Source organism: Lepeophtheirus salmonis, chromosome 7 (assembly GCF_016086655.4).
Source record: "Lepeophtheirus salmonis chromosome 7, UVic_Lsal_1.4, whole genome shotgun sequence".
NCBI lineage: Eukaryota > Metazoa > Arthropoda > Copepoda > Siphonostomatoida > Caligidae > Lepeophtheirus > Lepeophtheirus salmonis.
In genome coordinates, this window is record NC_052137.2 from 40302551 (window position 1) to 40329605 (window position 27055).

The following is a 27055-nucleotide window of genomic DNA, read 5'->3' on the forward strand; positions in this document are numbered from 1 at the left end:
TAGACTTAAAGAAATGTTTATAAATCGACTTTTTAAATGTATTGTTACAAAATGAGGTCGCATTATATTCTAATAATCATTTTCAATTGTTTTTATTTATAAATATTGGCTATATCTTTAAAGATGACAAAATGAAAGCCAAAACCATTCTTGAGCTGGAAATGCTCACATTCCTAAAGATCCCTACTGAGATTGACTATGACCTCAAGATCAGCCGAACGACCATGTATGCAATTAAAAGACAATATGAAACCCAAGGAACAGTCGTCAGAAATTCTGGGAAAGGTCGGTAACGAACAATAATAACAAAGGTCATGAGTATGCTTGTCAAAAACCTCCTCCCTAGAATTTCAATGAGGACGGTATGGCCAAGAAGACGCATGTGAGTAATGTTACACATTAAAGGATCATAAAAGATGACTTATAATCAAAATCAAGAGCAAGGAGGAATAAACATCCATTACAATGGCCACTAAGATGAAGACCCCAGCTTCTTTTGAATGTGCCCGAGAACATGTGACCTCCCAGCTCACAAGATCTTAATCTTTTGAATAGTTCTATCTAGGCAAAGGTTGAGGGAGCTGCCTGCAACAAGCCTCATGGGTCTGTGAGATCTTTGGAGGCCGCCATCAATAATGAATATATACCGTCCAATTTAAAAGACCAAGACAGATACAAAATTTAGACATAAAATAAAAGTTGTTTGGAGTACAAAGTTACATGGTAATGGCTATGATTCATTATGATTAGACCAGATTCCTGGGTTCTGGAAGGCAAGGTTATTTTTTCGCAAATGAATTGATTTTTTTCATAAAATAAGATCGATCCCCGTGTATCAAATTTGTTATTAAGGTATGTGTAGTAGATCCGGAAAAGAACCAAAAAACGAATTATAGTACTAACCGAAAAAGGTGAATGTTTATAAATTTTAAATATATAAAATATATACATTAATTAAATTAATTAATTAGATAAATGACTCAAAAAAGAAATATTAGATTAGCAACTAACATATTTCTTATTATTCTTCAAATGTTGTCTGTCGACAAGGTTTACTAAATTATGGAGTTTGAACCATTAATATTAGACATCGGTATATTATCTTTAATTTGGCAAAGCCAAGAAAAAAGGCTGCGGCCCGCACTGCCTAACTGGGAGAGCCAGAGTAGTATATTTACAATAAAAGAACGTTGTTTTATTTATAGAGAAGAAGAGTCATATTTAGTATTTTTTTTTTTTTTTTAAATAAATTTAATCTTAATATTTATGGTGTATTTTGAATCTCTTCCACAAAATTGTAGTTACACACCTGGCCCCTTGGCACAATGTGTAAATCTTTATTTTTATGTCAAAGTGCAGGACCTAACGCAATTACTCCCAATTCCCGCCCTCTACAAAACGGTACTGAGAGGTGTCATTTTGTGAGAGTTAAAGTATTCATGTTTGGTGATGCTAATCGAGAGCATTTTGGGCATGCTAAAAAAGAAGAAATTGAAAGTCAACATAGTAAACGTGACTGTTTGAAGGTTGCTTTGCAGGAGAGCAGCTTAGTTGTCATGACGTTTCATTAGATCAGATACAATCAGCTGTGACGAGGGGGGAGGGAGAAGGAAATAAACAAGGTCATTGGTATAAATGACTCCGACGTCATTCCTCAATTCTACTATGAGTCCAACAAGGACTTACTGAATTAATAACTCTGCAATACATTCTCAAGGTTAATCTCCTTTTATGTGCAAACACAAATGTTCAATCAAGTTTAATTGAAAAGGTAGTTCACTCCACAGGAATTAAATTGCAATTACTTCAGCTTAGGGTGAAAAAAAATCACTAATAGGGGGTTTCATATTTTTTATTTTGTTGAAATGTCCAGGTCAGCGGGTCTAAATCTGATTGTATCTATAAAAAAAATACAATTGGTAAAGTTTCAGCAAAAGTGAAACTCAACGGCCTCAAAGTTTTGTAAATTGCCATTTTTTTTTTCAAAAAATTGACTTTTTGTCGATTATCCTGGAAACAGTTCACAATACAGCTTTTTATGTTCTGTAATTTTTTAAAGATGAAGTAATTTACTCAAATATATATTATTGCGATTCTTAGAAAAAATATATATAACATGAATTACAATACAAAATAGCTGAAGAGAAAACTAATACATATATAATTAGTTGAATGCAACGTTTTTACACTTTCACCATTTTCCTTGGGGAAAGCATGATTTTTTTGTTTTGATTGTATTGATCTTTAATTTGGAATTTCAAATTAATTTAATTTATTTTACCTTCAAAAATATATTAAATATCAAAGCACCCTCTATGAAGCAGAGTTTCTGATATGCACATCTTATGTTTACAATTTCCTCTGTTCCGGAGGTTCTACATTTCAAAAATTGTAGCAAATGAGAAAGCTAATTACGAGTCTGGAACTATAAAGAGTTAAATAGCAAGTGACACCAAAAATTATCAATTTTGCCAACGATCATCTTCAACAGAGTCTTCTAAAAGATTATTATATATAATTTTTAGAGCTCGCATTAATATTTCTTGGTGGTACTCCAAAAAACAAAATAAATCTGATGTAATTTTTTAGTCGTTAGTTGTCTAAAGTATTCTATAGTTTCAAAATTTGGTTATTTAAACCACCATTGAAATGAATTTCTAAAGAGGAACCAGGAGTGCAGAATATTTGTACCTTTATTGCACTGATATATTTGAAAGCATGGATCTCAGCTACTTTAGCCTCAAATGCTCCATTTAATGATTTGAATTTGATGAAATCAGAATATTATTATTCCAGAATCAATTTTCTAATCTCAAAAAATTTCAAACCATTTATGGTCTTCATCTGAAGAGCTTGCTTCTTGGTTTGTCCCTATTTGATCGTCGAGAGAGTTTGGTAATGAAAAAGAAAATATTATTGGAAATGAACAATAAGAAAAAACCAGACCCAAAAAATGAAAATATGTTACGAAATTTGAATGTTTTGTAAGGGAAAAAAATAAAAACATGGCGTGGACAACATTTTCTATAGGTATTTTTTTCTCTTCAGCAATTTTTCAGTATAATTCCAATTAAAAATATTTTTCCCCATATAAAACATAAATAGTTCTTAGAATAAATTTAGTAATCTTTAAAAATTTATAGAATATAAAAACATGTATCTTAAACAGTTTTTAAGATAATTAAAGAAGAAGTCCCATTTTTTGGAAAAAAAATGGCAATTTTCAAAACTTTGAGGCCCTTGAATTACCTCTAAATATTTTTCAATTTCCCTGAAACTTTGCCAATTGTATTCTTCTATTAATAGGAACGGATTTTGACCCAGTGACTCGGACATTTCAAGAAAATGAAAAATAAGAAATACCTTAATCACGATACAGTTGGTCAACTCAAAAAAAAAAAAAAACCCTGATTTTCATCACTAATTACGTTTATCCCGCTCAATTGACCCTAAAAATTTATTGTAATAATTTCATCGGAATGAAAGTTTAGTGAAGGCTTAACTATTACATATTTAAAAAATGTTTTTTTTTTAAATACATATTCTATTGTTCGCATTGTAAATCCTAAGCATTTTTGAGGGCGTGCGAGTGTTTTTGCTGTTGAATACCTGGACATTGTGTTGTTTATTTTATAAATCTTTTGCCCTTATTCTTTCATTCATGGGGAGATAACATCTAAGTATAAGTTATAACCAGTGATAAAAATCAGGTGTATTTTTTAGCTGGCCCACTTTTTTGGAATAGGTAGTCTGAAGAATAAATTTTCTTTTCCTAAGGAGTTGTCATTATTATTTAATTCATGAGTAGTGAACCTCCATTCTTAAATAGATTCAATTTTATATAAAGCCTGATGAAAAATTAATGTAGGCTCATAAAAGACGGAGAGTAACCCTAAGGATTTGTTGCAGAGTTAAAATTGTAAATCCTTGTTGGACTCAGAGTAGAATTGGGGATCGAGATCGGAGTAATTCTTGCAAATGTCCTTGTTTATATCCTTTTCTCCGTCCTCTCTTCTCACATATGATTGTGGCTGACCTAATGAAACGCCATGATCATTATTATTTATCTCGTTCAAAACGTTTTTCAAATTATCAGGGTTACCATGTTGAATTTCGGTTTCTTTTTTTCAGCATGCCCATTTTACACAAGATTTTCATCACTGGTAAAAATAGATCAATGGTGTCTGTGCTCATGAATGACAAAGAGTAACGCTGAGGCGTAATAAGTGTTAGTCATTTTTTACTCAATTTAGAATGATGATCGAAAACGGAGTAATGACTGCCAGTTTATTTGTTTTATAATGAGTGGAACTTGTGTTCATATCCCTGATCTCATAGTTACTCGCAGAAAATTTAATTAAACGTCATGGGAGCTAAGCATATCTCTATCAAACATTATTCAAATTGTCAGTGTCACCGAATTCATTTGGAGTTTATTTTTATTCCAACATGTCAAAAGTCCTTACGATTTACAGCACTAAGTATGCTCAGTATAAAAATTATGAAATTAATACTGAATAAATTTGATTACTCTATAGTAGCAATAGAATAAAATTTACATAAAATGAATGAAATTACAATAGTAAAAAAAGTGAATAAAGAATGAGAACTATATATCAACCAAACAATAAATAAGTGGAGGGGGGAATTAATTTTAATAAGAATGCAAATTAATTTCCTTTCTTGTGTATAAACCTACATAAATGTTTTGTACATAATTTATTCATTTTCTTTATTTAATAGGTAAGAAACTTGTTGCTCCGTACTTTTTTCGTCAGGCATGTGCATGCATCGTTTGAGAAGCCCTGATTTACCGTACTCCTTGCCCAAAGGGATCTCTATCCTTGTTGGGGAGATTTGATTTGAAAGACAAATCAAAAAAGCATAAATGACGTCCCAGGGAACATGGAGCAAAAATATACACAAGTCGAATGTTTTATTAAAAAATGTCAAAAAAAAGGTACCTAATCTATGTTCACCTATCCACGCAACCTCAATTATAAAAGTAGATTAACCATGTCTACTGATGGGTCTTTTGTAGAACATGATTGGGGGAGCTGATGTGGCATTCTATGCCAAGTGTACACAGATTATGACATTACATCACAGAAATTTGATTTTTGTCGTATATTAAACTTGAAGCCTAGGTGCTTCTGTGCTATGTGATCTCCTTCCTAGTAAATGCATTCCCTGTCTTTTCACTCTGAGTAATTTATTTCCCAGTAAAATTCATTCTCCGACATTTAATTCCCTCTTTGAATATGGATATTTTGTGACGTTATACGGTTTATGCTTCTAAACTACTCAGCCTTTTTTGTAGAAGGTTGTAGAGGGCGGGCTGGGCATTCGGTAGTCAGCACTGGAGATGAGTGGTATGCATCGATGATTACTAGTGGATGGGAGACGGATATGAAGGATTTATGGTATTTATCCCTGGGGAAATAGAAGAAGAAGAGTAATGCCGGAATTTACTCAAGTTATAAATACTATTCACAGATCAGGACCCATTCCTACTCACTTTCAATATTTCTCATGACGTCATTTCTAATCCATAAAAAACCATAGTAAGCGTTTGGGCCTCCCTATGGGTTGGAAAAGAAAATTGGGCCTTCTCTGAAGGGAATATATGATGATAAAAAGTTTACTGTGCAGTTACAAATCTCCATAGATTGTATTAAATACACTAGGCCCTGCAAGGACAGTGGGAAAATATATAATAACACACTTCATGCGTTTGTGGACTGCCCTGCCATCTATATCCTAAAATATTTGTATCTACATATAAATCTAAAAGGGCTGACGAATGGGGAAGAAAAATATGTTACAGGTCTTGTTATTTTTGGAATTTCAAAGAAGAAGGGTGGAACGTCTGAGGTAACAAGGGCTCTGGACTTTGCAATTCTTACTTGTAAAGCCCTCATCGCCAGCCGACTAACTAACTATCAGCCTATTCGGGGAGATGAGTTGAGAGGTATCATCTTGGCAGCGTCAGCCCGCTATCTCTCTCTCACAATGAAAATTCCTAAATCAGGATGTGAGTCATGGAATTTTGCAGGGGAAGAAATCTTGTACCTTCCATCAACTTTACGGAATCGTTGAAGTATTTTAAAAAGGGGTTACAAAATTTTAACAAATATTTATCATAATTTTTAATTTGCATGTTTACTGTCGTTTTTTCAAAGATTGATATTTAGTTGAAATTCTATCCCGGAGCATTAAGTATAAACTATAATGTTTATTTATGTAATTTTTTTTCGCAATTACTCCGGGTTATTTATATATATGTATGTCCTATATAATATATAAACCAAATAAAGAATGTTGGGGAAAAAACCCCATATACATTCATATCTGTCTCCGTCTATCACTAGTCATAACTTGTCTCCAGTACAGAATGCCCACAAAAAAATGGAAAAAAATTTCAAAAAATCTATAGCTATTCTCAAAAAATTAAAATTTCACAAATCCACAGCTGTTCACAAAAAAATTATTTTTTTTTGTAGAAAAGTTTCAAAAATCCATTGCTATTTATGAAAACTTAAATTTTAATTTAATTTAATATTCTCAATAATTGTATCTCCTACTCTCTTTTTGTTTTCTTGAATAAATTTTAAAATATGACCATTTTATGTTAATTTAAATTAGATAGATCAAAAGTGCCTGATTCAGTTATTATACATTGTATATAACTGTTTTATAATCGTTTTATTACCTGCTACACCTACAAGAAAACAACCTGTATTTTTACATATATGCACTATGAGTACTTTGATATCTATAATTTTATGCAAATGTGCTGTCACATTTCAAGAAAAATCCAACATGGAAAGAAATAAAACAAATATGATGTATTATTGATTAGCCAATCGTTTTTGTATCATCATGATTTCAGAAAGAAAAGTTAAAATATTTGATATAATATTGAATTGCCAAGTTTCATGCATTAAGATATATATCTTCTATTGAGTGGCAATACAGGGCCACATGTAAAAATTATTATTTGATTGATTAAAAGAAATCATAACTAATCAGAGCTGATCAAATCATCTCAGCAGGAATATCCCTTGTCGATATTGATCACAAGTGATTTCAAATTATAGCTGAAAAGATCATCTGTGGCTTATTCAAAAATAATTTAACAGATGTCTATTGGGTGCTTGTACATACAAAATACTACGTTATGGGCTGAATTGACGTCTCTACAATTACTAGGCGTTTTATACATATTTTCTTCCATGTTTTGAACTATGTATAAAATTAATCATGTACTTTGTAATGTCGGAGAAGTGGCTTGATTAAAAGTTTTAACGAGTTTAATTTGACAATATGCATAGTTAATGAATGTTGCACTTATTATAACCGTGTAACTAAAAGAGTCAAAGGGAAGGATCTCTAAAGAATTGGGTCTGTTAACTTTAGGGACTTATTAGTCCAAATTGTCACTGGTAATAACAGTTATTCTCTATTTTGGCAATAATCATAATGCATCAAAAATTGTAATATATATCTGATGTATAAACAGAAATCAAGAAATTATCAATCTACTATTTTGTATCCGAAATATGTACGCATCAACATCTAATTTACTTATTTCGGTCAAATATGGACTTTATATTAAATATTGTGATTGATATGTAAATAACTACACTTTCTATTCTTGGTGTCAACTAACTTTCGGCTTCAAAAAAATTCCCTTGCTTTTTCTCAACTAATGACTCTAAGGAGTTTATCCCCATGGTCAGAGTTGATATTCTTGGTGTCAGCTTAAGTCTTTGCTCAATTATGCGCACATCTTGTAATCTCTTTGTATTTTTTCCTCTATTATTTAGGTATAATAGAAGTTTTTTTATTCTTATAACTTTGGATAAATTGGTGACGACGTCACAGACTGATATTAATATGATGTCTTTAAGCAATGTTTTTGTGTTTTTTTTTTAGACTTAGTAGAAGATGTCAACATTTTGGACTTGCAGTTAAGTTCATTACTAATTATAACCTTTGAAGTACATGGCTTGTAAGACGGCCTACATATTTATTTGTCTTTAACAAATTTTCAATTAATCTTGAGATATTACACACCTCTAAAAATATACTATCTTTTGTTATTTCAAGACATGGGATCAAGTGGTTGATTGATTTATTAATTTTATGTATATAATTGAATTTATAACTATTTTGAAGAAATTTATTTGGATTTTGTAATCAAGACTATGATTATAATAGGCATACCATTTTTATTTAAGCTACATTGTAAAAGTATGATGTCTATTTCTTTTTTTAAATTCAATATTACATCCCTGAAAAATCAAAGGGATACTGTTGTTTGTTACATATTCAATGTTAAGGAATAAATTTGTTTCGATTCAAGTTAAAGATATATTTGCACATTATTGACTCGAGCATTTTTACAAATGTTATGTTTTGGCACAGAAAGTGTTTGATTGGGATATATTTAGCAGATATTTTAAATCTATTTGTTTATGATTAAATAATCAAAATATTTAAAATTTGAATTTCTCTCAAACTGTGGCTACAATTTGTATATAGTTCATTCTGTTTTACCTCAGAATTTAATAGAAATTTAGTATACATGTACCTGTTACATTCAAACTTTAAACCTACTTTCTTAAAAACCAAATTATTAGTTCCTGATATATAGAGTCTAGTGTTATCACGGTACCAACCCTTTTGTATCGACTCCGTAAACAAAAATTGTATTTGTAAACGATTCTTTTTTGAACAAAAACACAAAAAGACAAAATGTTGTAAATGTCAATTCACTTGTACTTAACAAGGCGCCAGAAAGAGGTTTGTTAAGGGGGGGAGGTTGAGGGTAGGGCCAAGAAGGGGTTCATTATTATAGGAAAAGATTTTCAATCTTGTTTTTACTTATAAATACTTATTTAGAGGGAAGGAGCTAATAAATTTAGGGGCTAGATTATTTGCTGTCCAACATATTTATGAGACAATGGCACTGTGGTTCAAATACCAGTTTAGTATAAAACCACTCTATATATGGCAATTCTCTTGTAATACAGCAGCACATGTATACTGAACAACACAAACATAGTCTTTTAACTGTGAAATTTTAAATAAAAATATGATGTACACCAAATTTAAAATAGTCATATCTTATCAACCTATGATTCAATTTCAATAATCAATGTTTTTTTGAAATGTAATTATGTAAAAAAAAAAAAGTTTTATTTTAAACTTGTCTCTAGATTATTTCGTTTTTGGACTAGATCTTATATCACCTCTGATCTTAAATTGGACTTTCTTGAATTTATTGCTTAACTCTGAATGTCATGGGCATGATGATATGTAAATATTGAGAAGATACAACTTTATTTGAATTAAAATGCAGTCTCTTATATAAATATATCCTGATAAATACTAATTATCTTATGAAAAGGGCAATTAATTGACATTTTTGACTGCTATGCAACAACAATCTAGTCCTTGGAATGTTCGCCTGCTAAAACCCACATTTATAACTATTAATTAAGCCTTAGAATATGAACAAAATCATTAAAAATTTGAACTGTAATATGTTTTGCCTGAGAAGCTTTATTTAAAAAGTCACGATTTTAGAGTATAGTTACGATTCAGAGCTATATTGTGAAGTGAAATAGCTATATAGATGAAAATGAAAGATAATAATACTGGATAAAAATATTCTAGCATTCGAATAATACATTATTTGTTAAGTTATCTTGAACACAGGTCCTACAAAAGGTATGCAATCATACAAAAACAAGTAAAATGACGGATCATATTTGAAAGCTGATACATTTTCTTAATTAATTTATAGTATAGCTAAAAATAAAGAATAACCCTTATAGTATAACTCAAAAAGATTTCTTTTAAAGTAAAAGGTCAATTTTGATTGAGTTTTTATTTCATTTCACTTTTAATTTTCTTATGGAATATTTAATAAAAAAACAACAATCTAAGGTGGTTGCGTTAAAAAGTTTCAAATTTAAATAGATTTCAGTTGATTATTTGACTAATTATATTAAGTAATTAATATTTTAGATTCAAAAAGATTAACCCAAATTTAACTAGACTATTTGATTAGTATTTATCACAGATTTCATCTAATCGTCTTCTTAATATTTAATTTATGAACTTTTTGCCGCAACCTTTTTGATAGTTTTTCTAAATAAATATTTCATAAGGAAATTGAAAGTTAAACTGAAAAAATTATACAAAATTGACTTGTTTTTTAACAGCAAATCTTTTGAAGTTTTTTCATCTTTTTGGTTGTTTGTCTGTTGGTACAATGACTATAGATGGTCACAGTCAGAGACAATTGAATTTTGAGAGGTCAAAATAGCACGAAACGTTAAAAGTACATAATTGACCATAAATTTGGAGCATATTGAAGTACAGGATTCAAATGGGTGTCCTGATTTAGTTTATTAAAGATAATTTATACAACAAAATATTCTATTCAGAAAACAGACCATAGGCAGGGTTTTCCACTCTAACGATTAACCATTTTAGTTTAATAATCTCTAATTTTCATCTATAATGTATTGTTTCCACTTCGAACCAAAATTTTATTCTTAAAAATTATTTTTAAGGGTCAAATTTATTGCAGTTGAAGGTTTCAATAGTTATTTTAGTGTTCTATGGATCAAATAACAATATTAAATGAGGGTTTTATCCAGCAGGCGAAAATTCTGTCTCATGGTTTTATTTAATATTTACATAATATTTCATTTCTAACTTAAAACCGAAATATACTTCTCTACAAGGTGAACTTGAAGGTCAAAGATGAAAGACGTGGTCCAATACAACCTAATATAAAAGTAAAACTTTTTTACAAGTTTTACGTTGTTGTTTTTTTCTAAAGCTGCAATAATTATGTACACCATATCTCGGGAATAGATTATTTAAAACAAAAAGAATTACATTTGAAGTTTGTAGGTAAAGGAATTAACATGTATATATGTATACTAAAATTTGTCAAAGTTTGAGATCGTCTGCTGAAAATTTGCATTCTTTTGGGGACAGCTTTATATAAAAACTAATAAGGTCTTGAGTTCGAATTGCGTATGAACTAAGGATATAATTATTGAAGTTTTTGCCAAATGTAGTGGCAGAGGAATATAAATGTTTTTGAACTAAAAAAAATTACTGACCTCATTCCTTAAATTAACTCTATGATGACAGCATTCAATATCTATGTCTTCTATCGGCCTTGATAAATCATTCGATGAAGATGATTCCGAGGTAGTTGAAGGAATTCCTCTGAATGTGACTCGATCTCTTTTTAATATTTCATTCAATGGCGTGTGCAAACCACTCATTCTGCTTAAATCTGGAGCACTTTTTGATCTTTCTTCTGAAAGATGATTCAGTGGAGCAAACAGGGGTTTTTCAAGGATAATGGGAATCAAGGATTTCCGATTAAATCGTGATGCTACATGAATCGCTGAATCACCATACTGAAAGGCATAAAAATAATTTCATTACAAAAAATTAAAAACCAAAAACCTTACAACATTCTTTATTTCGACGGAACTACAATATTTCAAAAGAGATTTGACTGCTTCTTTACGACCAAATTGTATGGCCAAATGTAAAGGTATAAATCCCATATCATCTTGCTCATTAGGATCAGCCCCAGCTCTGATAAGTAGCTCACAAGCTTTATGATGTCCTCTTCGACCAGCTTCATGTAAAACTGTCTGACCATACTGAAAATAAATCACTGTGAATAACCAAAGAAAATATAAATTGTTTCTGATTAAGGATAGTATACCATTTTATAAAATATTTATATTGTAAATTCAAAAAGTGTTAAATATTGGATATCAAAAAATAGTAGAATGAAGTAATTCCATTTCAATATAGCTGCTGTAATTTTAACAAAAAACAAAATTACATATTCCTTATTTGTGGTCAGATCTATAATACTGAAAATGAAGGGATCAGACAAAGTAGTCAATATTTATTGTTTAGTTGATCCTTATTTAAGACATAAGACTGTGGTCCAGTCCAGTCTGGTCCCATCCCATCCTACTTGTCGGTCTTGAAAGTAGGGTAGATGGATCAGGTAAAATAGATCCCAAAACAGTTAAATATTTTGTGACATAAATTGAAGGGGGGACCACCAAGAGCCTTTTACCAAAAGCTGAACCCAATTTTCCACTACTTTTTCCAATAAATTGACTGATATTGTAGTAATTTTACGTTGTATATTGTCTCTGAGCTCTTATTCGCCGGCTTATTCTTGTTGAAGAATGACTTCGCGTGACTCCAAAGAAAATAATTTAAAGGCGTTAAATCGTACGACTGAGGCAACCAATCAACTGGTCCATTTTTCGAAATAGCGTACTCCCAAATTTCCTTTGCAATAAATCGATTGTAATGTATGCTGTGTGACCAGTGGCTTGTTGAAACCTCATGTTTTTCAAGTCCATACCTTGCATTTGGGGCCAAAAAAAATCAGTTGTCATGGTGTGATAGGGATTTCCATTTACAGTAAATTGGGGATTATCATCATCAACGAAAAAATATGACTAATTGATCTATCCAGCATGAATTCTACACCAAACAGTATTTTTTCGGGATGCAATGATGTCTCGTGAAGCACTTGTGGATTGCAGCCTGACCAATGCCGCTTATTTTTCTTATTAAAATGGCCAAAAGGAGATTCATCACTGGAGATGGTTTTGTGATGAAAATCAGCTTCACCATTAAACAGTTATTATGATAATATATTTGGATAATTTGCAATCGCTGGCCATGTGTATATTGCTCTATGATGAAATGTATACTAATGAAGTTTCTATACGCCAAAGGAAGAAAAGAAATATGGCGTCGTTTCTCCCTTATGAAAAACCCTTCATGTAATGTTAATTACAATTATCACTTAGTTATGGATTAAATTACTAAGTAAAAATATAATATGTTCGTTTTATATTGTATTATTATGAAAAATGAATATTAAGAACAAGATATGGAGAATATGTAAATAAATCATCGATATTTTTATGAAAAAATACAAGGACTGATTGCAAAGACCAAGAGTCCTAGGGATAATATTTTAGGTTTGATTTTTATAACCAGAATTTATTTCAAAGATTTTGAAATACTGGAAACATATTACATAAAGCTACGATGGAGCAATAAAAACCATATAAAACAAATATTGAAGACTTAAGCTTAATTGTATATGAAATGTTTATATAGTTTCTTAAAATATTTATCACACCACTGTCAAGCTTGGAGCTGGATGCTTTTATGGCGTAGATGCAGAATTGGATTTTCATGATCACTGCGTAATGATATATTTGTCATTGGAAGCTAGTGCAAAAAAATCCTTTCTACTCACTGAGTCTCCAATGGGTTCCTTTATCAGCTCTCAAAGAGTAGAGTAAACAAGTTTTCAACTGTGCACTCCCACAGTAAGTGTGAAGCTGTTTCTTTTTCTGAATTGTAGAAATAGCAATTAGGGTTATAGAATAGGTATCCTGATACCTCCAGTGTTCCTATCACTACTCGATACGCAAAACATTTCATAGATAGAGTAAGGAGATGATTTGCGTAGCTCTTACAACCCTGAGAAGCGGAGAAACCAACGTTCCTGCGATTTAATATCGACTTTAGTATATTTAATCACGACTGCAACCATAATCTTCTAACAGATTTAACACTCATTGTTTTTAACTAACTCCTGAATGATATATCATTTAAACAAGTTAATTGGAAATGGTCTCTTAAAAGTTAATGTAGCTAAAAGAGAGTGATGCAATCCCACCAGCTCTTCAAAAACTTCCATTTCTCCAAAGTAAAGGATTCCCCTCTGTAAATGTGTCAGCTAGAGGTGCATTTATGGAAGGCAACAATATAGATTTGAAAGTTATAATATGCAAAGTTCTTACAAATAAGTTATATATTCCTCCATTCTAAAATCATACACACAATTTTATGAAGACAAATGACAAATGTGGTAACCCATGTTTAACTTAAACAAGGACTTAATTGACAGTTTAAAAGTATTGAGATTATATGTCGAGCTGATGCAACCAGCCATTAAAGTTAACATATTCTTCATTTATTCATGAAAAAATGTTTCATATTATTAAAAAAAGTCATGGTTTTGTAAACATAACAAGTGAAAAATAAAGTGAGAATAATAGAAACTAGAATTAGTAATCGGTAGAGTGCTAACCTCCGCCTAACGTCATTTTTCCGAAATTCAATATCATTTATTATCGTTATAAAAGTCAAAATGTGTGATTTTGAATTCAAGAAAATTTAATATATAATACAAATTGCAAAATTAGTATTTCTGTCTGTCTGGGTGCATGAATATATGACAACAAGTCATTGGGTCCATTGTATATAATTCTCCGAGATGAATATCATAAACAAATTTTCATCTAAGAAATAATATTAATGAAATATAGTAGGGTGCACTGTATATAGTGCTCCCTGATGTACATCATACAAATATTTTACATATTGGAAATAATTGCAGGCGCTTGCGTATAACAAGAGTACTTTATCTGGGTTTTTTTTTTTTTAATATTGGACTCTTACGAGTATGGATATCATCATTTAGGCAGATATATGTTAAGATTTGAAAAAAATATAAACACTGGAATGTTAAAATGAATTTTGCTTGTTTAAAGATTAAACTATTCATGACTCGTCCGAACATATCTAATTTTTCTGTCTCAAGCTCAAGGTTAACATAAGTACAACGCTATACCATGGTGCGAGTAGGACTGATTTTTGACTTCCACCACGCTTTTTAATATTGACATCATAGTCTATGATTGGTTGCGTGTTATGTACAAATCTGTTTTTCTTGCCCAGCAGTCGGTACGATACATTAAATTGAAAATTCTAGCAATAGTGACGTCATAAGTGGTTGGGTGTTTTGTCAAAACCTAATGCGTCTTGCTCAGCAGGCGGTACAATGCATAAAATTGAAAATTCTAGAAAGCCCGATTACGTGATGGTCTAGCCTTGTATTTCTATTACTTCTTGTCAAATTTGTATTATTATTCCTTCATTCTCGAGGAGAGAACACGTCATATGAATTGATATAAGTATTGAGTAGTTACGTTGGGCTTGGCTCATGAAAAAGGATTTCTTGTGGAGTTACCTTCTATATTATTAAATAAAAAATTGTTATTTAGCCTACGCCTACTACCGCTAGTACCTCAATATGTATTTAAAACTAACCTATCGTGGAAGATTGCCCAAGAGAAAATTGCCATAGAAAAATTGCTAAAAAATTGCCTGGAACTTCATGAAAAATAATAACTAACAAATCTAAACATACTTGTTTGTTCCATCCCCCCTCCCCAATGGAGTACCTTAAAAAATAAGTAATATTATTGCAATATAGGAGGAGGACCGGGGGGGGGATAAATAGCTTAGTGCCTTTAAAAATATGGTTGAATATTCTCCACCCTCAGATTGGTCAGTGTCCTGGGCGTCGTGTCTGATACAACCAAGGAACTTCTCTAACATTACACACTAGTTTAAATGCCCCAGGTTTCCGGGGTCCGGGGGGTAGTGTGAGATATTTAAAAACCACCCACAAAGCATCACATAAACTCAAGGAACCCCCTCTAATATCAAAAAATAATTTCAAGACATCGGGTTGCGCGGGGTATTTGAGAGTACCCCTGGATCCTTAAAAACCACCAACATTGGATCCCATACATACAAGGAAACCCTTTAACTACCCCCGGGCCAATATGAGGACGGATGATATTCAAGAGAGTATTTTAGGAGGCCCTAAGCTGTTTATTCCCCCTCCCCTTCCTTACCAATCCTGTCGATCCATTTCTTATAAGATTGGATGGAATTTAAAAAATTGTAAGGAAAAGGGATTGCAATAATATTACTCACACTTGAAGATACTCCCTTGAGGTATGGATTAAACAAATATGTTTAGATATTTGTAATAAATAATATTAAGCGAATTTATAACTGATGTGTGATTGTTCTTATTATTCTTTGTTTATTCATAGTACCTTGATTGTATTACAGACGAGTAAATGATATAGACTCATTCTTATTTAAACTATCAAAGTAACAAGTCGTTTTTTATTTTATAATCTTGAAGGATTATTTAGTGCTACGTATATGTAATTATAATTATCAACCAATAGTGTGTTATTATTGATCATCAAGTTGAAAAAATGAGCAATTTTCCTGACTGGCAATTTTCTCCAGGGCAGTTTTCCTGGTACTGTTTTATTTATGTAGTGCGTGCCAGAAATACGTGATTTCAGCTCTGAATCTCAATTTGTTCTAAAGTGATGGTCGATTATACGTTTTTGACTTTTTGTGTTCCTTTAGCCTTTAATCTTAACCTTGGAGTTATTGCTTTATAAAGTATCTGTTCAAGCCGTCATTATGACATCCATTTGAGCTCGGTACTTCAATATGTTCCAAAGTTATGGTCGATTATATATTTTTAATGTTTTGTGCTAGATTGGTCTTTGACCGAAACTTCTAAAAATGTAATGGCCTCTCACTGTCCCCATTCATTACATTGGAACCCATTTTGATTAAAATCGATCAATAACTTTTGCTGTAATCCTTGTGATCAAACAAACAGAGGAAGAAAAAAAATTAACTTCCTTGTCAACTTCGTTGACAAAGGAAATTAGGTTATCTTTTAATAATGAAATAGTTATACGAACCCATTTTGATCCAATTGATCAGTAACTTTTGCTGTAATCATTGTGACCAAACAAACAGAGGAAAACAAAAAAAAACTTCCGTTCAACTTCGTTGACAAAAGGAAATTAGGTTATCTTTTAATAATGCAATAGTCGTTCGTTTTGAAATTACTCATTAATATTTTTAAATTTCATTAAGGTATTTTTATACTCGGGTTATTTGTTTCTTAGTCTAAGATACCTCCACAATTTTTATTGTGGGTATTTACAAACCACGTATATGGCCAATTAGAGGAAAAGTCCCGGCCTATAACCATCTCTATTATTCTCACTGGCGGGGGGGGTATCAACATAAAATAAAATCAATTGAAAATGAAGTGAGTTTTTTGTTAAAAAAGAAGATCATTGTAGAAAATTAAAAAAAACAGTTCAATTAAAAAGGCCATAAGAAGGTATATAACTTCATTTTATGAAAATACTGATCTGGCTATACATAAAATTCAATCCAAGCTTATATAGCGTTTTTACGTGACGTCAACATTGTTGATGTCGGGGGTTTCTGAGGACCTAAACGACCTAATTTTATAACAATTAAAACCTTCTTTTTTTATACTAAGAAAAATAGTGAACTATTGGATTTCAAAATGGTCCCAATAGATTAAAGGACTTAAGCCTTAATGTCTATCAATATACATATATATTCCTAGTTTTATAATATATCTAATCTTAAATTGTATTAAAAATAAATTAGACGTTGCAGATTTTCTAAAAAAAAGAGTCAGTTTATTCACAAAACAACAGATTTTGTCAGGACTTTAGAAATGAAAGAGATCATTCGAATTAGCGTTGTTGAATTCCAAAGCACTTATTGCCAGTAAAATAACCAATTATGAACCATTAGGCTCTGAGGAGATCAGAACTCGTATCATCTCAGATATTGCAAGATATGTATCCTTCTCTTGATGATTCTGGAGACCTCTGGTTCTGGATGTAAATTTGGTGCTGATGTTATTAGGTTCTACTATGTCAAAAAAATATTTTACTCTTAAAAAGCGGATTTTTAAGGTCTTACAAAGCTTTTAAAAAGAAGTCATCGTACTATGGAAACTATTGGTACTTTTAATGGTAAGTTACTTATTTTATTTTTTTCTTATTTCTTTTGTTTCTGTTATTAATGAATGTATGTTTTAATGAGTCTTCTGAGTGATATACATTAACAGATTTATAATTTAGTAATTTTGGCTTTGAGGTATATGTATAATGATTAGGGGATATTTTTTGGAGAGGGATAATTATAAATTAAAATGTTTATTTATGTTATTTTTTTAAGTGATCCTTCCTCCATTATTTATATCTTGTGTCATTTGTACATATAAAATGATAACCTTAATAAAAAAGTCAATAAAAAAATAATTATTATTTTCTAAGAAATAATCATTTAAAAGAAAATGGTGAAAAAACTGACATAAAATGACTTTTTTTGTGTCTACTAATAAAAAGTAAAAAGGCAAAACTTCCATACATACATATTAACGAGTACTTTTAATATTCATAATGTATATTTTTGATATTTTTGGATTGATTTAGCTATATATCAATTTATTTCCCAGATGGCATCCAGATTAATTATGAGTGAAGGTGTACAATATACATAGATAGGTGGTCAGAAAGTCCTTCCATGGTAGAATACAACAAATTCGGACTTATTTAGCATATACTTTTCTTTAAAAGTATGATATTTGTCATGGAAAGTCAATGCTCAATATTAACAATTTTTATTAAATATAAAACTTTGTGCATGATATAGAATGATTTATTGGTTCCAGTTCATTTATATTTAACTTTCAATGTCCAGGAGAAAGATAGTATCAAACAAAAGTTGTTATTTCAAGGATGTTTCAAGTGTGTGTGACATCACCTAAGACATTTAAAATTATATTTAATGATGCTCCATTTTTTGTCTTAGAATTCATTTAATAAATTGCTAAACTTATTTTGGTTAGATATGATCAATTTTCTGATCACATCCAAATCGATGGAATCCTTTGGTTAGTTTGGGAAGAGACTTTTACAATTCTGTTTGAATTAGTTGAAGGGCTGAATGATGAAATTGATACTATAATGGAAAATTGTGTGAGTTTTGGTAGTTGCTAAATAATATGTTTTATTTTTATGAAGATGTCTTCATTATTCTTTCATTATTGAGGAGAGAACATAAAAGAACAAAATGGCCGACATCAGCAATGATGACGTAAAGTGAAAACGCTCTATAAACTTGTATTAAATTTTATGTATGACCGTATGATTCAATTATGTGGCTTCAATAAAATATATTTGAATCTATTATTTAGACATTATCAAAAGGAATAATATTTCAATATCATGGGCCAGATGATCTCCTCTCCTACGGTGATACTGATGATGGAAATCATATAGTCATCGAAATAACAATAATTGTGAGTTTGATTGATTATTTTTTCTGAGATCTCAAATCTTAATTTTTTTTAAATCGATCCTAAAAGATTGATATTTGTAAAATTATATATTAGGTTGAGTCATAAATATTTTGCAAGTGCCATTACTTTTCCCCCATAAACCCTAGATGAAAAATTATGTACTCATCGTTTTTCTCACAACCTTAGATGTAAGAAAGGATCGTTTGTTTCATTTTGGTATTAAGCGTCAAGGTACATGTGCGTTAAATGTATTAGTTAGTACTTTCCCCTCTATACTATGGTAAATTTTTGATTTCACAGCTATGGCTACCTCCTCTGGAAGATGGGAAAATCAGTCCCGGAGATCTACAATGACTTCTCCAACACCGACCGAGAGCATTTTCCTACTCGATAGACTGTTTGAAACTGGATTAGAGCCAGCGAAAAATGACACTTTTATTTGTTAGAATAAATCCCGTTTTGGACATTCTGGGGAGATCCAAAACCTTGACAACATCAACTGTGTGTACCACCTGATCGACTCCAACTCTCGTCTGAGGAATCCAGAAGTTACAGAAGACGTTTTTCTATCAAAAAAACTGTTCATCCTACCCTGACAGATGATCTAGGGTTAAAACAGCTCTTAAGTATCTGGGTACCCCACAAACTGTCGGAGAAGGATAAGACTCCTCACCAGTACAGGCGTCCAGAGCGTTAAATAACCGCCCCACAGCCCCAACCTAAGCCTGAATGACCGTTTTCTATTCAGGAAGATAAAATATTCACTGTGAGAAGATGTTTTTGACGCCCTTGAAGAGGTTCTGTCCGGCGTGCAGCGGATGATGAAGAAGGGGACAGAAGAGGAGGACTTGGATGAAGTTAAAAAATTTTGATACCCCTGCCACGACATAATATGTAGCATCCAAAAGCGACTATTCAATATGATTTTGCAGTTATTTTAGTATTTTTATAATAAACACAGAAATTATTTATGTCTTAATCTAATATAATGTCATTAATTCATATAAGGACAAATTTAAAAAAATTAAATTCTATTTAATATATCTCAATGAGCTAAATCTTCTTACAGCCCACCTATCATAGTTTCAAATAATTTAAATATACATATTCTTACTCATGATTTTTATTTCTGCATCAACTTCACAAGCCGTAAAAAGTAATCTTCTTTCACGATCTTTATTTTTTATTTTTATAGAAGTTAATTTAGTAATTGCAATGGGCCTTACAGGTGTATTTTACAAGGCTTCGGAAATAGATTATATATAGCTTCGTGACTATTCAACAAGATTTATAAAAAAATATTTTGCATAGAAATATTCTTGGTTTTTTCTTACTAGTTCTAAGTTCTTGCCTACTTGAATATTTAGTCTAGGATAATATTATTTTTTATCGTAACCTTGTGCTTTTGTTTATTTTATTTTATTTAATTTTCACTACTTTAAGTATTTGGTTGTGGCATTATGAATCACATACATTATTAATGATATATATTTAAAACATTTTAAATTGCAAAATTTAGCACTATAGATGTTTAACTTTTATAAAATTGGAACACCTTTAAAAATGTTTTAATTTTAAAGATATTAAGGATCTTGTCCTTCAAAAAAATTATGTTAGGATCCCCTCTTATATAACAAGTTATAATCATTTTTCTACGAAATTATTTTAGATTTATCATTTTGTAAGAGTTTCCCTTATAATCGGTTCTCCAACTATTTGAAAATTTGATTTTGACACTGCACATATCATCAACTCTTATTACTACAGGCCCTTGCAATAAAATTTAGAGCTGAGCTCTGATACTTAGTTAATTTGGAGATCAGTACAATGACTTTGATTGTTTGAGTTTCGGAAGTAGTTCGTTGGGCTACAATTTGTTTTTTTAACAATAAAATATCAAAATTATATTATTGAGTAGCATTTGAAAAAAGGAATGTTGATCAAACTTTTTAAATTCTGCAACATTACTTTCAAATTGAAATCTCAGAACCCCTTTACAAATAGAAAATGTCAAAAAAAAAAAAAAGATACCATTCAAATGCCTCTAAAGATCACAAAAACGGCTTTTGAAGACAAAAACTGTTCTAACATAACTTTTTCATCAATATATTACTGAAAATGGAATTAACAGATCACCCTAAAAATTGGACACAATAGTACTAAGGTAAAATAAAAATTTGGAAGAAGTTGACCTAATTTGTGACCTTTGACCTTGAACTATACTTTATTAATTTAAGATACTATAAAACTTTTACTTCAAGTATAAAAGGGCTTTATTGATCACAAATTTTTGATTACTTTAGTATTCATTGAAAAATCCCTGTATTCAAGGTTAGAAGAGTAATTTTCAGGGCAGGAGACGGGGTTTTTTTCCTCAAAAATATTAATATAATAATATTTTATGTTTTCATTATAAAAGTTGGACTGAAATTGAATTTGCTCATGTTCCTTAAATAACACACCTCCATAATACTAAAGGCAATATATCTACAACTATTGTTGTGTCAGGCCTTATTTAGAACTGACGATTGGAGTCCCGTCCAATTCAGTCTTGGTCCGGTCCATTTCAGCACTAAAACTTATTTTGTCATTCACTCAACTTTAATCCTTCTTTTTTTTTATAAGTTCTTTTAGGATCAGTCTGAAGGACTAACAGTCTGAAAGAGCGCCCTTAAGACTGGACTGGACCGAATAAATAAGGACTGACAAGCACTAAGTATTATTAAAGTATACTCAACATCCGTAGCGGAAACAAAAGTTTTCCCTAGACCAACATATTTGTACTAATATTAATCACGTGGTCTCCATTTGCAACTCGGTATAATGATTTGGCTAAGACTAAACTAAAATTTATGTGTGCGTCTGAAATTATAAAAAAATAACTTAAACTTTCCGGTTTGCTCGACCAAGGGCAATTTTCTGTAAAATAAGAAACCTTACTATATATATTCGATTTATGAGATTATTAGTTACGCCTTTGATAAGAGTGCACGATGTTAACATACATGATTTACAATTTCAATTTGCGAAATGTCGTACTTACCTCTCCAAACTTTCCATTAACATCGCTACCTTTATGAAGGGTAGATATGATACCTTGTAAATCATCAAGCATAACGTACTTCCATAAAAGTTCTTGTAATTGACGATTTGGAACAATTATTCGGGATTCATTGTCCTGAAATGATAAATAAGGTGTAAATGAATTTTAAAAATTAAATAAACAATGTTTATTGAGACGATTATTTTTTTTTTAAATATTTCTTACATTATGTAACTTTTATATAAGTTTTATTTGTAATTTATAATGACAATACACATTTAAAGTTTTTTTTTACATAGTTATGAAAATCATATCAAATAGGTGACGTCTCCCACTGTTGAATATGATGCGTGGACAGAACGTCGACCGACAGAACGTCAAAATAAAAAACATCAAATGGACAAAACGTCGACCAGACAAAACATCGACTGATAGAAGGTCGACCTTAGAATATAAAATAAAGAATTACTTCAAATGGTGTTGCCATTCAGACATTTCCCGCCTAAAATATAACCCAGCAGCACGATTTCTATATAAACTAGGAGTAAGGGACTCTCCCAATCCTCCTTATACATGTTGGGGATGTTTTCAGTCAGCGCTGTGTCCCAAAATGGGATGAAACATACTGGCACTATTTAAGTAACCCCTAAGAGTCCCTCAATGCCCATATGTACCTCCAAAATGTTTGAGTTGTTTTCGGGTATGGCCTAGCCCCAAAATGGGATGAAACCCACCGTCACTATTTCAACTTACCACTACCTCAATTTACAACCCGAAATTTGAGACGGTTTCGTGTGTCATCTCATTTTGAGGCCGGCGGTACCGGAAATAGCCCCAAAGTTCTAAGTATAAATGGGGATTTGTAAGGGTGCCTTACTGTTTATTTAGGTGCGGTGGGGTAAATATCTCGGGCTGGAAATGTCTGGGTGAAATGTCGTAGAAACAGTTTCCATATTTTGAAATTTAATATTTACCGGTTGACGTTTTTACGGTCGACTTTCTGTCAGTCGACGTTTTTTACGGTCTACGTTCTGTCTATTAGACATTTTTGTCGGCCGACGTTCTGTCGGTCGACGTTTTGACCTACTATCGTTGAATACACAGAGTTTTCGTATTTTAATACCTGGGGATTTTTTATTTTTTGACTTCTATTTAAATAATTATTTTTAAGAGGTTTTAGAAAAATAGTTTCTTGATACAAAAATATGCAAAAATTAATTAGGAGCATATTTTTTTTTAATAATTGGAGATGATTAATAAATAGTTATTAATGATTCTGAATAGGTCTTAAAAAGGCTAGCTTCTGCAAATAAATCTGATTCCAATTGCCGGATTTAGACTAACTGCACCAATTTAGAGTTCTTGCATGACACTGGATCTCTTCTTGTTTATTTTATCTCTTTAGAGTTATTATGCATGGATTAATTCTCGTTCAACGAATTTTGTTTGTTGAAAAAATCGATTTTTTGGATATTCAAAGTTGAAGTAAGTAACTGATTTCCAAAAATCACACGAATGAAAACTCGCAAGTTATATTGCAATTAGTTTAGATTTATAAAATATTCCATCATACCATTTTTGGCAATATTTATTTTCGAAAGCTTTCTTTAGAATTTCATATCTATAGTGAAACCACGCCCCCTCCACTTCTACTTAAATAGCCTGTTTGCCATGCATTATAAAAAAGGAAGCTATGTTGTTGGATAATTAAACTTTTCGAAATGGTGTTTGTACTTGTAAATTCCTTAAAATATACAAGGGAGAGAGTTACTAATTGAAACGCAGGTCAATTGACAGACTTCAATTTTTTAACAAGTTGTAATTCAACACTTTCCTAGAATTATCACCTATTAGGTACGACTCTCTGAGGGTGGTGAGTACTTTATTGCCTACTTATTAACTTAATTTCTTAGATTTAAGAAGTAGGTTATATTCTTAAAATCTTTTGATTTTATAAAAATGTAATTTTTTTATGTTAATTTAAGAACTTATGTTTTTAATCGGATAAGTATTCAGGGAAAGACAGTTACTATTTACCCATTTTTACACAGAAAGTATTTGAAGTACATGGCAGGATTCTGGTTGGACTAGGAAGCAAGTTTATAAGCTATTAATTATGAATTGAAACCCAAATAAAATGTTTTGGTCAATGTATCGGCCCTCAGAATTGATCGTGAGCTCCATGCAGTGGTAGAAGCTGACATGGTGGCAAGTGGGACAATGTTTTTCTTAGCAATCGACAGCCTCAACAAGATTGATCATCGGAACATTTAAAAAAAAGACTCTTAACCTCTCAAAATTTGTATAATATAGATGAGTAAATAATAATGGTTAGTATTTGAATTTAAAACATTAGAGTTGAAATTTGTTCGTAGATCCACTTTTATTCCGTTCGATCTTGAGTGATTTTTTTAGAACGATTTGGACCGATATTTCGGTTCAGATCACGATCTCAGACTGTAGATGTAAATTTATTCGTTTTCAAATTCTGAACCCATTTTTTCGGTCTCAAAAAATTGGCCTTTTTTTTTACATATATCAATCTATGGACCGATTTTCTCCACACTCATGATTTATGAGCTATAAAAATATGATTTAGCAACACATTCAGCCCTATATGACGTTGTTTTTTTTGTCGATGCTGCTCATAATATTCAAACACACATGATGTCATCTATAGAATTGATCCAGACAGATTTTTTCTTAGGGATCGGATAAAACCGGACCTCTGTAAAGAACAGAATTAGTTCGTTTCACTAAAAATCATATCCGGCTAGGCCTATCAGACCAAACCAAGACACTAGTAAAATGTTGTTAGAGGCAAGTTAACACATACTATAGTTGGGTCAATTTGAGACATATATAAAAAATGATAGGAAAAAGAACAATATTATATTTTTCTAGTACTCGTGAATATACCAGACTTTCTAAACTCCATCTATTTGGGACAGTCTGCGCAAAGAAATAGGATTTAAATGAATGATTTCATTATTGATATAGTCTTGAAATAATATATCGTATGATGGCAAGACTCGGACTAATTGTAAAAAGATAATGCTAATTATTGTATTTTCCCTCAGTTGAAATTATGTCTCAAACAAAATTTTAGATCTACTCTTGTTCAATTATGCCAAAATGCCAAAAGGAACTCCATCCCTTGACTCATTTATGCTTCTATTTCTCTAATCAGCTATTATAAGTACAGCCAGGTCCAGTCAGAGAAGTTTCCATCTTCACATAGGTCTAAAAATCAAATCGTTAAAATAAATCAACACTCTGACCACGACTCACCAGTTGAGTAGTCTTATTTTTATTACTCAAATAACCAGCTTAAAATATATTTTTAATTAATTAAAACAATCTCTATATTAATAAATCGTATATGTATGCATTACAGTTTTAAACGGGTAAAAACAATAAATCTGGCAAGTATCTGCGTCTTCGATAATCTGGTAAATTAAAATTAGTCATTTTTTTTTTCAATAAACACTTGACAAAAAAAATTCACCGTCTTTTTTGTTTAACAAATTATTTATTAAATAAATAATAAAAGAGTGGGAAATTTCCATCCTAAGGAACACTCCTTTGCAGGTCCAAATAACCACATGGATACTTTTAGAAGTAAATGTTTTTACAACTTTTAATCATGTAGTTTAAAAACACAATTTTATTAATAGAGCAATGTTTATCAGCACTGTATATAATGAATTAAGTCTTTCAGACTTTGAGTTCAACTCATATTAAAAAAGAAAAAAAGGGAAGTACTTTATATAAAATTTAAAAAAAAAGGGAATGTGACTTGCAATGAGGTTTAGTAACAAGCTCAAGTACTCTCTGGCTCATCAGATCATATTATTATATTTTTCTCAAGCTGATATATTTATTATTTTATTTTTGAGGAGAGAAGGTCTAAGTATTGAGTAAGTATCTACGTATGAGTATGCTTATCAAGAACAGAGAGGCACACCAAGGATTTGTTGGGGTGTAATATTCTATATTATCAAAGCAACGTTTGTATATTATTCGACGCCTATTTGTTCATAAAAGTATATTATGAATTTATATTTATTTTGAATGGAGCTTTAAATAAATCCAAAAGAATCATTTAAAAAACAAAATTAATAAAATTAAGTCACTTACAGATTCCTCTTCGTGAAAACTATTATCCCCATAAGAGACAAACTCTGTTTTTGGATTGGTGTAACTCTCTTGAGAGTGCTCAATCCCTTGGAGACTCCCTCTTTCTCCACTAAAAGATTGGCTTCCATCTTTTTTATCTGATTTACGGAAAAAGTCAAGAATTTTGCGAGACAGAACCTTGGACGGCTTATCTCTTCTGAGAAACAAAATCCCAGCCTGATTGTTTTCAATGTTAGACATCATCACACAAGTGAACTTTAATTACTATTTAGTAGTTGTAAAAATGAGGATATTCAATATATTGCCGTCTCTTTATTCATCTGTCTCCCTTTATTTCACACCATTTGTGTCTCTCTTTATAGAGATTATACCTATTTTTAGTACGTGTACTTAGTTGTAAACCCGAGCAACAAACACAATCATATTTTCATTGAGGAACATCGCACACTTTACATCCTTTTTGTTATTGACATTAATTAATACTCTATTTACCACAACTCCTCCATATGTTTGAACACCTAGTATTCTTTTTTGTTAATACAAAAAATAAAGCACAGAACTTTAATGTAATATCTTTTTCAATGCATTAAAATTACTTTATACTCTTTTTATTACTTACTTGAATAACAATTGACAACTTATACATTTATTATGTAATTAAAAGGAATTGAATTCGTCATGTGACCTACTTGTCGATAGTGTTTTTTTTTTTTTACGTGACGTCATATTACAGCAAATATTTTATTTAGAAG

The 27055-nt window shown here is 31.0% G+C and overlaps 1 protein-coding gene across 3 annotated transcripts in view; it reads right to left on the bottom strand.

Moving 5' to 3' along the window:
• LOC121121624 (uncharacterized) overlaps positions 1 to 26596 on the bottom strand; it is a 46518-nt gene extending 19922 nt beyond the window's left edge. The window contains exons 1-4 of one of the 3 annotated variants that reach the window (XM_040716590.2): positions 26304 to 26596; positions 22164 to 22298; positions 11511 to 11708; positions 11151 to 11456 (exon numbers count right to left, since the gene is read on the bottom strand). In XM_040716590.2, coding sequence (XP_040572524.1) covers positions 11151 to 11456; positions 11511 to 11708; positions 22164 to 22298; positions 26304 to 26546 — 882 coding nt within the window. In that variant the 5' untranslated portion in view covers positions 26547 to 26596. Of the gene's footprint in view, positions 1 to 11150; positions 11457 to 11510; positions 11709 to 11896; positions 12032 to 22163; positions 22299 to 26303 lie in introns of those variants that run through there. The other 2 variants (XM_040716589.2, XM_040716591.2) reach the window with 2 other exon arrangements.
• Between the last annotated feature and the right edge of the window lie 459 nt (positions 26597 to 27055).